The sequence below is a fragment of the Salmo salar genome, chromosome 07 (genome assembly GCF_965601325.2).
Source record: "Salmo salar chromosome 07, fSalSal1, whole genome shotgun sequence".
In the NCBI taxonomy this organism is placed as follows: Eukaryota; Metazoa; Chordata; class Actinopteri; order Salmoniformes; family Salmonidae; genus Salmo; species Salmo salar.
In genome coordinates, this window is record NC_138297.1 from 12724626 (window position 1) to 12739733 (window position 15108).

The 15108-nt window shown below is 46.4% G+C and overlaps 1 protein-coding gene across 2 annotated transcripts in view; it reads right to left on the reverse strand.

Moving 5' to 3' along the window:
• Positions 1 to 9213: 9213 nt before the first annotated feature.
• stim2b (stromal interaction molecule 2b) overlaps positions 9214 to 15108 on the reverse strand; it is a 95860-nt gene continuing 89965 nt past the window's right edge. For both annotated transcript variants that reach the window (XM_045721489.2, XM_045721488.2), the window contains exon 12: positions 9214 to 14118. In XM_045721489.2, coding sequence (XP_045577445.1) covers positions 13551 to 14118 — 568 coding nt within the window. In that variant the 3' untranslated portion in view covers positions 9214 to 13550. The remainder of the gene's footprint in view (positions 14119 to 15108) is intronic.

Consider the following 15108-nt stretch of genomic DNA (forward strand, 5'->3'; position numbering starts at 1 on the left):
GAGAGAGAGAGGGTAGATAGTAGTACTATGTGGGCTAGTGTTAACCCATCATCACCACTAGGAGAGAGAGAGAGGGGGTAGATAGTAGTACTATGTGGGCTAGTGTTAACCCATCACCACCACTAGGAGAGAGAGACAGGGGGTAGATAGTAGTACTATGTGGGCTAGTGTTAACCCATCATCACCACCACTAGGAGAGAGAGAGGGGTAGATAGTAGTACTATGTGGGCTAGTGTTAACCCATCATCACCACTAGGAGAGAGAGAGAGGGGGTAGATAGTAGTACTATGGGGGCTAGTGTTAACCCATCATCACTACCACTAGGAGAGAGAGAGGGGGTAGATAGTAGTACTATGTGGGCTAGTGTTAACCCATCATCATCACCACTAGGAGAGAGAGGGGGTAGATAGTAGTACTATGGGGGCTAGTGTTAACCCATCATCACTACCACTAGGAGAGAGAGAGGGGGTAGATAGTAGTACTATGTGGGCTAGTGTTAACCCATCATCACCACCACTAGGAGAGAGAGAGGGGGTAGATAGTAGTACTATGTGGGCTAGTGTTAACCCATCATCACTACCACTAGGAGAGAGAGAGGGGGTAGATAGTAGTACTATGTGGGCTAGTGTTAACCCATCACCACCACTAGGAGAGAGAGAGAGGGGGTAGATAGTAGTACTATGTGGGCTAGTGTTAACCCATCATCACTACCACTAGGAGAGAGAGAGGGGGTAGATAGTAGTACTATGGGGGCTAGTGTTAACCCATCATCATCACCACTAGGAGAGAGAGAGGGGGTAGATAGTAGTACTATGTGGGCTAGTGTTAACCCATCATCACCACTAGGAGAGAGAGAGGGGGTAGATAGTAGTACTATGTGGGCTAGTGTTAACCCATCACCACCACTAGGAGAGAGAGAGGGGGTAGATAGTAGTACTATGGGGGCTAGTGTTAACCCATCATCACCACTAGGAGAGAGAGAGGGGTAGATAGTAGTACTATGTGGGCTAGTGTTAACCCATCACCATCACCACTAGGAGAGAGAGAGGGGGTAGATAGTAGTACTATGTGGGCTAGTGTTAACCCATCATCACCACTAGGAGAGAGAGAGGGGGTAGATAGTAGTACTATGTGGGCTAGTGTTAACCCATCACCACCACTAGGAGAGAGAGAGGGGGTAGATAGTAGTACTATGTGGGCTAGTGTTAACCCATCACCACCACTAGGAGAGAGAGAGGGGGTAGATAGTAGTACTATGGGGGCTAGTGTTAACCCATCACCACCACTAGGAGAGAGAGAGGGGGTAGATAGTAGTACTATGGGGGCTAGTGTTAACCCATCACCACCACTAGGAGAGAGAGAGGGGGTAGATAGTAGTACTATGTGGGCTAGTGTTAACCCATCATCACCACCACTAGGAGAGAGAGAGGGGGTAGATAGTAGTACTATGGGGGCTAGTGTTAACCCATCACCACCACTAGGAGAGAGAGAGGGGGTAGATAGTAGTACTATGTGGGCTAGTGTTAACCCATCATCACCACCACTAGGAGAGAGAGAGGGGGTAGATAGTAGTACTATGTGGGCTAGTGTTAACCCATCATCACTACCACTAGGAGAGAGAGAGGGGGTAGATAGTAGTACTATGTGGGCTAGTGTTAACCCATCACCACCACTAGGAGAGAGAGAGGGGGTAGATAGTAGTACTATGTGGGCTAGTGTTAACCCATCATCACTACCACTAGGAGAGAGAGAGGGGGTAGATAGTAGTACTATGTGGGCTAGTGTTAACCCATCATCACCACTAGGAGAGAGAGAGGGGGTAGATAGTAGTACTATGTGGGCTAGTGTTAACCCATCATCACCACCACTAGGAGAGAGAGAGGGGGTAGATAGTAGTACTATGGGGGCTAGTGTTAACCCATCATCACCACTAGGAGAGAGAGAGGGGGTAGATAGTAGTACTATGTGGGCTAGTGTTAACCCATCATCACCACTAGGAGAGAGAGAGGGGGTAGATAGTAGTACTATGTGGGCTAGTGTTAACCCATCATCACCACCACTAGGAGAGAGAGAGGGGGTAGATAGTAGTACTATGTGGGCTAGTGTTAACCCATCATCACCACTAGGAGAGAGAGAGGGGGTAGATAGTAGTACTATGTGGGCTAGTGTTAACCCATCATCACCACTAGGAGAGAGAGAGGGGGTAGATAGTAGTACTATGTGGGCTAGTGTTAACCCATCATCACCACCACTAGGAGAGAGAGAGGGGGTAGATAGTAGTACTATGTGGGCTAGTGTTAACCCATCACCACCACTAGGAGAGAGAGAGGGGGTAGATAGTAGTACTATGGGGGCTAGTGTTAACCCATCATCACCACTAGGAGAGAGAGAGGGGGTAGATAGTAGTACTATGTGGGCTAGTGTTAACCCATCATCACCACCACTAGGAGAGAGAGAGGGGGTAGATAGTAGTACTATGGGGGCTAGTGTTAACCCATCATCACCACTAGGAGAGAGAGAGGGGGTAGATAGTAGTACTATGTGGGCTAGTGTTAACCCATCATCACCACCACTAGGAGAGAGAGGGGGTAGATAGTAGTACTATGTGGGCTAGTGTTAACCCATCATCACCACCACTAGGAGAGAGAGAGGGGGTAGATAGTAGTACTATGTGGGCTAGTGTTAACCCATCATCACCACCACTAGGAGAGAGAGAGGGGGTAGATAGTAGTACTATGGGGGCTAGTGTTAACCCATCACCACCACTAGGAGAGAGAGAGGGGGTAGATAGTAGTACTATGGGGGCTAGTGTTAACCCATCATCACCACCACTAGGAGAGAGAGAGGGGGTAGATAGTAGTACTATGGGGGCTAGTGTTAACCCATCACCACCACTAGGAGAGAGAGGGGGTAGATAGTAGTACTATGTGGGCTAGTGTTAACCCATCATCACCACCACTAGGAGAGAGAGAGGGGGTAGATAGTAGTACTATGTGGGCTAGTGTTAACCCATCATCACTACCACTAGGAGAGAGAGAGGGGGTAGATAGTAGTACTATGGGGGCTAGTGTTAACCCATCATCACCACTAGGAGAGAGAGAGGGGGTAGATAGTAGTACTATGGGGGCTAGTGTTAACCCATCATCACCACCACTAGGAGAGAGAGAGGGGGTAGATAGTAGTACTATGTGGGCTAGTGTTAACCCATCATCACCACCACTAGGAGAGAGAGAGGGGGTAGATAGTAGTACTATGTGGGCTAGTGTTAACCCATCACCACCACTAGGAGAGAGAGAGGGGGTAGATAGTAGTACTATGTGGGCTAGTGTTAACCCATCACTACCACTAGGAGAGAGAGAGGGGGTAGATAGTAGTACTATGTGGGCTAGTGTTAACCCATCATCACTACCACTAGGGAGAGAGAGAGGGGGTAGATAGTAGTACTATGTGGGCTAGTGTTAACCCATCATCACCACTAGGAGAGAGAGAGTGGGTAGATAGTAGTACTATGTGGGCTAGTGTTAACCCATCACCACCACTAGGAGAGAGAGAGGGGGTAGATAGTAGTACTATGGGGGCTAGTGTTAACCCATCACCACCACTAGGAGAGAGAGAGAGGGGGTAGATAGTAGTACTATGGGGGCTAGTGTTAACCCATCACCACCACTAGGAGAGAGAGAGGGGGTAGATAGTAGTACTATGGGGGCTAGTGTTAACCCATCACCACCACTAGGAGAGAGAGAGGGGGTAGATAGTAGTACTATGTGGGCTAGTGTTAACCCATCATCACCACCACTAGGAGAGAGAGAGGGGGTAGATAGTAGTACTATGGGGGCTAGTGTTAACCCATCACCACCACTAGGAGAGAGAGAGGGGGTAGATAGTAGTACTATGTGGGCTAGTGTTAACCCATCATCACCACCACTAGGAGAGAGAGAGGGGGTAGATAGTAGTACTATGTGGGCTAGTGTTAACCCATCATCACCACCACTAGGAGAGAGAGAGGGGGTAGATAGTAGTACTATGTGGGCTAGTGTTAACCCATCACCACCACTAGGAGAGAGAGAGGGGGTAGATAGTAGTACTATGTGGGCTAGTGTTAACCCATCATCACTACCACTAGGAGAGAGAGAGGGGGTAGATAGTAGTACTATGTGGGCTAGTGTTAACCCATCATCACCACTAGGAGAGAGAGAGGGGGTAGATAGTAGTACTATGTGGGCTAGTGTTAACCCATCATCACCACCACTAGGAGAGAGAGAGGGGGTAGATAGTAGTACTATGGGGGCTAGTGTTAACCCATCATCACCACTAGGAGAGAGAGAGGGGGTAGATAGTAGTACTATGTGGGCTAGTGTTAACCCATCATCACCACTAGGAGAGAGAGAGGGGGTAGATAGTAGTACTATGTGGGCTAGTGTTAACCCATCATCACCACCACTAGGAGAGAGAGAGGGGGTAGATAGTAGTACTATGTGGGCTAGTGTTAACCCATCATCACCACTAGGAGAGAGAGAGGGGGTAGATAGTAGTACTATGTGGGCTAGTGTTAACCCATCATCACCACTAGGAGAGAGAGAGGGGGTAGATAGTAGTACTATGTGGGCTAGTGTTAACCCATCATCACCACCACTAGGAGAGAGAGAGGGGGTAGATAGTAGTACTATGTGGGCTAGTGTTAACCCATCACCACCACTAGGAGAGAGAGAGGGGGTAGATAGTAGTACTATGGGGGCTAGTGTTAACCCATCATCACCACTAGGAGAGAGAGAGGGGGTAGATAGTAGTACTATGTGGGCTAGTGTTAACCCATCATCACCACCACTAGGAGAGAGAGAGGGGGTAGATAGTAGTACTATGGGGGCTAGTGTTAACCCATCATCACCACTAGGAGAGAGAGAGGGGGTAGATAGTAGTACTATGTGGGCTAGTGTTAACCCATCATCACCACCACTAGGAGAGAGAGGGGGTAGATAGTAGTACTATGTGGGCTAGTGTTAACCCATCATCACCACCACTAGGAGAGAGAGAGGGGGTAGATAGTAGTACTATGTGGGCTAGTGTTAACCCATCATCACCACCACTAGGAGAGAGAGGGTAGATAGTAGTACTATGGGGGCTAGTGTTAACCCATCACTACCACTAGGAGAGAGAGAGGGGGTAGATAGTAGTACTATGGGGGCTAGTGTTAACCCATCATCACCACCACTAGGAGAGAGAGGGTAGATAGTAGTACTATGGGGGCTAGTGTTAACCCATCACCACCACTAGGAGAGAGGGGGTAGATAGTAGTACTATGTGGGCTAGTGTTAACCCATCATCACCACCACTAGGAGAGAGAGAGGGGGTAGATAGTAGTACTATGTGGGCTAGTGTTAACCCATCATCACTACCACTAGGAGAGAGAGAGGGGGTAGATAGTAGTACTATGGGGGCTAGTGTTAACCCATCATCACCACTAGGAGAGAGAGAGGGGGTAGATAGTAGTACTATGGGGGCTAGTGTTAACCCATCATCACCACCACTAGGAGAGAGAGAGGGGGTAGATAGTAGTACTATGTGGGCTAGTGTTAACCCATCATCACCACCACTAGGAGAGAGAGAGGGGGTAGATAGTAGTACTATGTGGGCTAGTGTTAACCCATCACCACCACTAGGAGAGAGAGAGGGGGTAGATAGTAGTACTATGTGGGCTAGTGTTAACCCATCACTACCACTAGGAGAGAGAGAGGGGGTAGATAGTAGTACTATGTGGGCTAGTGTTAACCCATCATCACTACCACTAGGAGAGAGAGAGAGGGGGTAGATAGTAGTACTATGTGGGCTAGTGTTAACCCATCATCACCACTAGGAGAGAGAGAGTGGGTAGATAGTAGTACTATGTGGGCTAGTGTTAACCCATCACCACCACTAGGAGAGAGAGAGGGGGTAGATAGTAGTACTATGGGGGCTAGTGTTAACCCATCATCACCACCACTAGGAAAGAGAGAGGGGGTAGATAGTAGTACTATGTGGGCTAGTGTTAACCCATCATCACCACTAGGAGAGAGAGAGGGGGTAGATAGTAGTACTATGTGGGCTAGTGTTAACCCATCACCACCACTAGGAGAGAGAGAGGGGGTAGATAGTAGTACTATGTGGGCTAGTGTTAACCCATCATCACCACTAGGAGAGAGAGAGGGGGTAGATAGTAGTACTATGTGGGCTAGTGTTAACCCATCACCACCACTAGGAGAGAGAGTGGGTAGATAGTAGTACTATGGGGGCTAGTGTTAGCCCATCATCACCACCACTAGGAGAGAGAGAGGGGGTAGATAGTAGTACTATGTGGGCTAGTGTTAACCCATCATCACCACCACTAGGAGAGAGAGAGGGGGTAGATAGTAGTACTATGTGGGCTAGTGTTAACCCATCACCACCACTAGGAGAGAGAGAGGGGGTAGATAGTAGTACTATGGGGGCTAGTGTTAACCCATCATCACCACTAGGAGAGAGAGGGGGTAGATAGTAGTACTATGGGGGCTAGTGTTAACCCATCACCACCACCACTAGGAGAGAGAGAGGGGGTAGATAGTAGTACTATGGGGGCTAGTGTTAACCCATCATCACCACTAGGACAGAGAGAGGGGGTAGATAGTAGTACTATGGGGGCTAGTGTTAACCCATCATCACCACCACTAGGAGAGAGAGAGGGGGTAGATAGTAGTACTATGGGGGCTAGTGTTAGCCCATCATCACCACCACTAGGAGAGAGAGAGGGGGTAGATAGTAGTACTATGTGGGCTAGTGTTAACCCATCACCACCACTAGGAGAGAGAGAGGGGGTAGATAGTAGTACTATGGGGGCTAGTGTTAACCCATCATCACCACTAGGAGAGAGAGAGGGTAGATAGTAGTACTATGTGGGCTAGTGTTAACCCATCATCACCACCACTAGGAGAGAGCGAGGGGGTAGATAGTAGTACTATGGGGGCTAGTGTTAACCCATCATCACCACTAGGAGAGAGAGAGGGTAGATAGTAGTACTATGGGGGCTAGTGTTAACCCATCATCACCACTAGGAGAGAGAGGGGGTAGATAGTAGTACTATGTGGGCTAGTGTTAACCCATCATCACCACCACTAGGAGAGAGAGGGGGTAGATAGTAGTACTATGTGGGCTAGTGTTAACCCATCATCATCACCACTAGGAGAGAGAGAGGGGGTAGATAGTAGTACTATGTGGGCTAGTGTTAACCCATCATCACCAATAGGAGAGAGAGAGGGGGTAGATAGTAGTACTATGTGGGCTAGTGTTAACCCATCATCACCACTAGGAGAGAGAGAGGGGGTAGATAGTAGTACTATGTGGGCTAGTGTTAACCCATCATCACCACCACTAGGAGAGAGAGAGGGGGTAGATAGTAGTACTATGGGGGCTAGTGTTAACCCATCACCACCACTAGGAGAGAGAGAGGGGGTAGATAGTAGTACTATGGGGGCTAGTGTTAACCCATCATCACCACCACTAGGAGAGAGAGAGGGGGTAGATAGTAGTACTATGTGGGCTAGTGTTAACCCATCATCACCACCACTAGGAGAGAGAGGGGGTAGATAGTAGTACTATGGGGGCTAGTGTTAACCCATCACCACCACTAGGAGAGAGAGAGGGGGTAGATAGTAGTACTATGTGGGCTAGTGTTAACCCATCATCACCACCACTAGGAGAGAGAGAGGGGGTAGATAGTAGTACTATGGGGGCTAGAGTTAACCCATCATCACTATCACTAGGAGAGAGAGAGGGGGTAGATAGTAGTACTATGGGGGCTAGTGTTAACCCTTCCCCCCCTTTCACGTCGGTAGGGATTTAATGGTTCAGCTTTCAGCTGGTGTTGACTTGAGGAATGATGCGTTTTACAGTCCGCTGTTTACTTTGGCGTTTACTTTGAGATAGTATGAAATAATTACCACACATAAGTACATGCTAATGTTTACATGTTTGTTTCCTTGAGATTTGATATATTGGTAACACATCATTCCTCAGAGAATACCAGGTAAATAACCTCTGAAATAAGACTAAACCTAAAGCATATAATGGTCCCTGATAGTAGTGGACACACCGCAGGAGGACGAGGTGCTGTCATCTTGGTTCAGTGATAACAAGCAAATCATTTGGCTGCAGACGAAATGACATCTCTCATATTCTCACAACTAAGAATCAGGTGAATCAGCTTGTATGTCAAAGTGCAGTTTGTAGCCTACATTTGTTCCTTCTGAAGATGTCTCTCCTGCAGCAGAAACATGATAGCCTTCCCTGTAGCTCAGTTGGTAGAGCATGGTGTTTGCAACACATGGTGTTCGCAACGCCAGGGTTGTGGGTTCGATTCCCACGGGGGGCCAGCACAGAAAAAATGAAATGAAATGTATGCATTCACTACTGTAAGTCGCTCTGGATAAGAGCGTCTGCTAAATGACTAAAAATGTAAAAATGTAAAATGATGTGCCACAGAGGCGGCTGGTGGAAGGAGCTTTAGGGGGAATGGGCTCATTGTAATGACTGGAATAGAATCAATGTAATGGATATGTTTGATACCTTTTCATTTATTCCATTCCAGCCATTACAATGAGCCCATTCTCCCACCAGCCTCCACTGGTGCACCACCTTAGGTGTTTGGTAGTAGTTATGATTTCTCCAATATATTACCGCAACCCAGTGGTCGTCTCTGGAACTGCGCCCTGAGAGGGACAAGCCAATGGGCTTGTGTACATGTGTGGAAGGCTGGGATGTTGTGTACAGAGGCAGCCAAACAACACATTCATCACCGAGCCCGACGGCCCCGGGTCTTTCCTGCTGTGTGTGGAATTGATGAACCATCAGCTCAATTTTCATCACATTCAATTCATATTGATAAAGCAATCATGCATTGCTTTCTTCGACGTGTCACTGTTCCTCCACTCTCAAGACAAACGGGAGCATCAAAATGTTGTTTCTTCTTCTTCTGTTTCTACTATCCTGTGAAGACAATTGGGAATCATAAACGTTTCTTCACTGTGGGGAGTGAGTCGTCCATGCAGAGTCAGTTTTGGTTCTGAACACCTAACGCGTCGAAGACAAACCCCACCCTACACATCCTCAATGTAAAGTAAATATAAAATATGCTTTCATACTGTGACGTTATTTGTTTAAAGAATGCGTCTTTGGGTGGCAAATACTGGGAAAAAGTAATTCACTGAAGACAGCAATGTTTTTTTATTAATTTGTCTACGGTATACAAATAGTCACACACCAAATGTTCAAAAATCCCCTAAAGTCACGTAAACATTCATATGTTCTGCTCATCTATAAGTCGTTATTTTGGGGTCCGTGTGCCGTAACAGCACGTGAACTCTCCTTCCTGGCGGGAATGCCGCCACCTACAACCTTTGTGTCATCCCATTCGCGTCATCACCGTACCAGGCAGCAACATCAGCTCCGTCTTGGGTTACAGGGATGATGTGACAGTAATGACGGCTTGTCCGGGATGAAGGGGTGAGGGCAGTATAATCACAGTGAGAACAGAGAACCCTTGAAACAGAGCACTCAGTCTATAGGCCCAGAGGTGAGCAAACACAGAACAATGAGAGAGGACAGGGCTTGAGGCAGGGATTTGATGGACAGACAGGGAGGTTTAGAGGGAACAGGGGTGAGGCAGGGATTTGATGGACAGACAGGGAGGTTTAGAGGGGACAGGGCTTGAGGCAGGGATTTGATGGACAGACTGGGAGGTTTAGAGGGGACAGGGGTGAGGCAGGGATTTGATGGACAGACAGGGAGGTTTAGAGGGGACAGGGCTTGAGGCAGGGATTTGATGGACAGACAGGGAGGTTTAGAGGGGACAGGGGTGAGGCAGGGATTTGATGGACAGACAGGGAGGTTTAGAGGGGACAGGGGTGAGGCAGGGATTTGATGGACAGACAGGGAGGTTTAGAGGGGACAGGGGTGAGGCAGGGATTTGATGGACAGACAGGGAGGTTTAGAGGGGACAGGGGTGAGGCAGGGATTTGATGGACAGACAGGGTAAATGGGAAGATAGGGGTAGATGGGTGACGGTAGGGGTAGATGGGTGACGGTAGGGGTAGATGGTTGACGGTAGGGGTAGATGGGTGACGGTAGGGGTAGATGGGTGACGGTAGGGGTAGATGGGTAAAGGTAGGGGTAGATGGGTAAATGTAGGGGAGATGGGTAACGGTAGGGGTAAATGGGTAAAGGTAGCTGTAGATGGGTAAATGGGTGACTGTAGGGGTAAATGGGTGACTGTAGGGGTAAATGGGTGACTGTAGGGGTAAATGGGTGACTGTAGGGGTAAATGGGTGACTGTAGGGATGTGCTATGAAAGCTAATTTGTCACATCTGCAGACTTCTGATATTACAAATGCATATCGTAAAATAGCAACAATTAACTTTACTCTTCGGTTTGGCTTGTCTCCTGCTATGTATGTTGCTAGTGACCAGTCCCTATCATAGAGTATGTAAATGATGGAAAAGGAAGTTGAGAGGTAACAGGTGAAAGTAATGGTAAAATATTCGGGAAGAGCTTACGAAAGTTTACAACGACAAGTAACAAGGGTACAGGTCAAATCTGGATATTGTTTAGCTCTCTTCAGTAAAAACCAGTCAGTCCTTGTGAACCCCCACCAATAGAAATCACATTGTCTACAAAACATCTACAAGAACATAATAATGTCAAAACAAAGCGTATAAACAGTGAGGTCTGACATTATTGACCTCAATAAAGATGAGCAATAAATAATTCAAACACTGAGCAATATTGCAAAAACAAATAAATAAAGGAAAATTATGCTTTTTTATACGAATTAGATTTTGTTTAACAAGTAATTATTTTTTCCCCGCAAAAAGGGTCAGAATTATTGGCACCCCTAAAGATTCTTCATAAAAAAGAAATGAGTCAACATTTTTGTATTTGGTTCCATATTCCTGCCACGTAACGACTACGTCAAGCTTGTTGGATGCATTTGCTGTTTGTTTTGGTTGCGTTTCAGATTATTTTGTGCCCAGTAGAAATGATTGGTAAATAATGTATTGTCATTTTGGAGTCACTTTTATTATAAATAAGATTATAAACAAGGTGGTTCGAGCCCTGAATGCTGATTGGCTAACAGCCGTATACCACAGGTATGACAAAACATGTATTTTTACTGTTCTAATTACGTTGGTAACCAGTTTATAATAGTAATAAGGCACTTCGGGGGTTTGTGGTATATGGCCAATATACCACGGCTAAGGGCTGTATCCAGGCACTCCACATTGCATCGTGCATAAGAACAGCCCTTAGCCGTGGTATATTGGCCATATACCACACCCCCTCGGGCCTCATTGCTAAAATAGAATATGTTTCTAAACACTTGGTATCGTGATTATGGAAAATTCAGAATTGTGCATCCACATTAATGTAGAAATGTTTAGAAACATATTCTATAACAATGCTGTCTTCAGTGAATTACTTTGACTTTTTTCTCCAGTATTTGTCACTCAAAGAGGCATGCTTCAAAGGAATTACATCATAGGATGAAAGCGTTTTGATTGTTACGTTACATTGAGGATGTGTAGGGTGGAGTTCGTCTTTGACTCATTAAGTGTTCAGAACCAAAACTCAATAGAAGTTTTTAAGAAATTATTATATTCTTATTTATAAGAGAAGTGACTCCAAAATGACAGAATACATTAATTACCATTAATTTCTCCTGGGAAAAAAAAGAAAAAGAGTGAGAAATAACCAAATAAACTGCAAATACATCCAACAAGTTTGTAGAGTAACAAGCTTGATGTAGTTGTTACGTGGCAGGAATATGGGACCAAATACTACACTTTTGACTATTTATTTATAAGAAACTTTAGGGGTGTCCAGGAATGTCCACCAGAGCTGTTGCATGGCGTCGTGTGGGCGAGCGGTTTTCTGAGAACAACGTTGTGAACAGAGTGCCCCATGATGGAGGTGGGGTTATGGTATGGGCAGGCATAAGCTACAGACAACGAACACATTGCATTTTATCGATGGCAATTTGAATGCACAGAGATACCGTGTCAAGATCCTAAGGCCCGTTGTCATGTCATTCATCCGCAGCCATTACCTCATGTTTCAGCATGATAATGCCCGGCCCCATGTCGCAAGGATCTGTACACAATTTCTGGAAGGTGAAAATGTCCCAGTTCTTCCATGGCTTGCATACTCACCAGAAATGTCTTCCATTGAGCATGTTTGGGATGCTCTGGATCGACATGTTCGATAACGTGTTTCAGTTCCCGCCAATATCCAGCAACTTCGCACAGCCATTGAAGAGGAGTGGGACAACATTCCACAGGCCACAATCAACAGCCTGATCAACTCTATACGAAGGAGATGTGCCACAATGCATGAGTCAAACGGTGGTCATACCAGATACTGACAGGTTTTCTGATCCACACCCCTACATTTTTTTAAAGGTATTTGTGACCAGCAGATTCATATCTGTATTTCCCAATCATGTGAAATTAGGGCCTAATGCATTTATTTAAATTGACAATTCCTTATAAGAATTCCTTAACTGTAACTCAGTAAAATCTTAGAAATTGCTGTGTTTATATTTTGTTTAGTATAGTAAAATTATTTTTAGAATAGAATATAGCTCATTAATTATTTTATACAGTCATTATTGCTCATCATCAAGGGTGTCAATAATTTCGAACCTCACTCTGTGTGTGTGTGTGTGTGTGTGTGTGTGTGTGTGTGTGTATCGAACAATCCATAACGAGAGACATTGGAAAACGCACCAACTGGTTCTGGCTGCAATAGTCTACCACGTGTTGCATCTCCCCAAGGCCTCTATACATACATCATTCTCTTCTACACATCAATATTTACTCCGCACGCAGCGGCGGTCCTTTCCCAGAAACCAGGAAGGCAGTAGTGCAACAAACTCAGCAGGATTTTTATTTCTCAAAGGAAATGAGTCCAGAGCTCAGGAGCCTCTGTCAGACAGGAAGTGATGTCAAGCTAACAAGCCCACCATGTAAACCCCCTCAGTTTCCAGATAGAACAAGTGTTATTTATTTTTTGGTTCTTTAACTCAAAAAGAACAAGAGAAGACAAGAGAAGTGACCAGGCTAATGCTCTTCACGATTGCCTGGGCGACGGCAGCTGGCACGACCCTTGACCTTTTGACTTTTCTGTGACCTTTGAAGGCTTAAATGTGAGGCTATGGTCGCGTTCCCCTACTCATACGTTGCATGCATCAACCAATGTTTGCGCGCCACATCATCGACTGACAGATTGCTACAACATATGATGTGGTTAGCTGATAAGTAAAATACCTATCCAGGTGTTGTAAGATCTGGTATGCATCAGCAACGCCCTATGAGTGAAAAAAAAAAGGCATTATTGAAAAATAAGGCTACCGATCTGGAAGAGGTCTGAGGGGTCCAGCCAGAGATACATTCCATCTTGGAAGAAAAAAAAAGGAACAAAAATAATGTTGTGGCTTCCTTTGATGACAGCCATTTTTTATTAAGGCTAGAATCTCTCTATGTGTGTAGGACTATTTTTTCTTCTTGAACAAGCTCTTGATTTTGGACGAGGACCTCTTGGCCTTGTCTCCGTTGCCACTGGAGTCCTGGGAGGAGGTACTCGGTTGCTTCTGCTCCTTGGCCCCCACCCCTCTGCCCTCACTGTCCATTGAGGTGAGGGACGGGTAGCGCCCGACCGCCACCCCCCCTGCCCCTGTCATGCTCGCGGGCAGCTGGCCCATGCTATAGGACTTCTCCAGGATGCCGTTGTACATGGCCTTATTGCCTGCCGACGAAGTGGCGAAGGACATGCTGTGGGACTCTGGGATAGATCCACGGGTGAGGTCGGGCGAACCCTTGTGTTTGTGTCTGTGGTGCTCCAGGGCTGGGGAGGGGGCCGAAGATCCCCCTTGAGGAGGGGGTGAGTCTCGGACATAAGACTGAGGCTCCTGCTGGCTCAGCATCATCAGCTCCTCACGGGAGATCTTGCGGTAGGGGGTCTCTGGGCCCGGTGTGCAGGGGTTGGTGTAGGACTGTTTACGCCCCATGGAGGAGTTGAGAGAGTCTGTGTCTGAACACGTGTCCTGAATATCCCTGTCTCTGAGAGGGGGAGATAGAGAGAGTAAGAGACAGAACACACACACAGAGAGAGCGAGAGCAAGAGAGAGAGCGAGAGAGAGAAAAAAAAAGACAGAGCAGAGCGCGAGAGGCAGAGCGAGAGGCAGAGAGTGGCAGAGAGAGAGAGAGCGGCAGAGAGAGAGAGAGAGAGCGGCAGAGAGAGAGAGAGAGAGAGCGGCAGAGAGAGAGAGAGAGAGAGAGAGAGAGACAGAGCAGAGAGAGACAGTAGAGAGAGACAGCAGAGAGAGAAAGTAAGAGATAGAACAGAGAGCAAGCAAAGTGAAAGTCATATCAGCACATATTCAACGATTCAGACCCCTCTGATTCAGAGGGGTTGGGTTAGATGCACAAGACACATTTCAGTTGAATGTATTAACCTTTTGGGGCTAGGGGGCAGTATTTTCACGGCTGGATAAAAAAACGTACCCGATTTAATCTGGTTACTAATCCTACCCAGTAACTAGAATATGCATATACTTATTATATATGGATAGAAAACACCCTAAAGTTTCTAAAACTGTTTGAATGGTGTCTGTGAGTATAACAGAACTCATTTGGCAGGCAAAACCCTGAGACATTTTCTGACAGGAAGTGGATACCTGATGTGTTGAATTACCTTTAAGCCAATGCCATTGAAACACACAGTTGTTGATTAATGTTTTGGCACTTCCTATTGCTTCCACTAGATGTCACCAGCCTTTACAAAGTGTTTTGAATCTTCTACTATGAGATCTGACCGAACAAGAGCCTTGGAACGGTGATGGCCGATTAGACTCTGGCGCGCGAGGTCATGTTGGGTACCCTCGTTCCAAAACGTTTTAAAAGAGAATGCATTCGTCCACCTTGAATATTATTCATGTTCTGGTTAAAAAAGGCACTAATGATTTATGCTATACAACGTTTGACATGTTTGAACGAACGTAAATATATTTTTTCCCCTCGTTCATGAAGTGAAGTCCGGCGGGCTTAGAT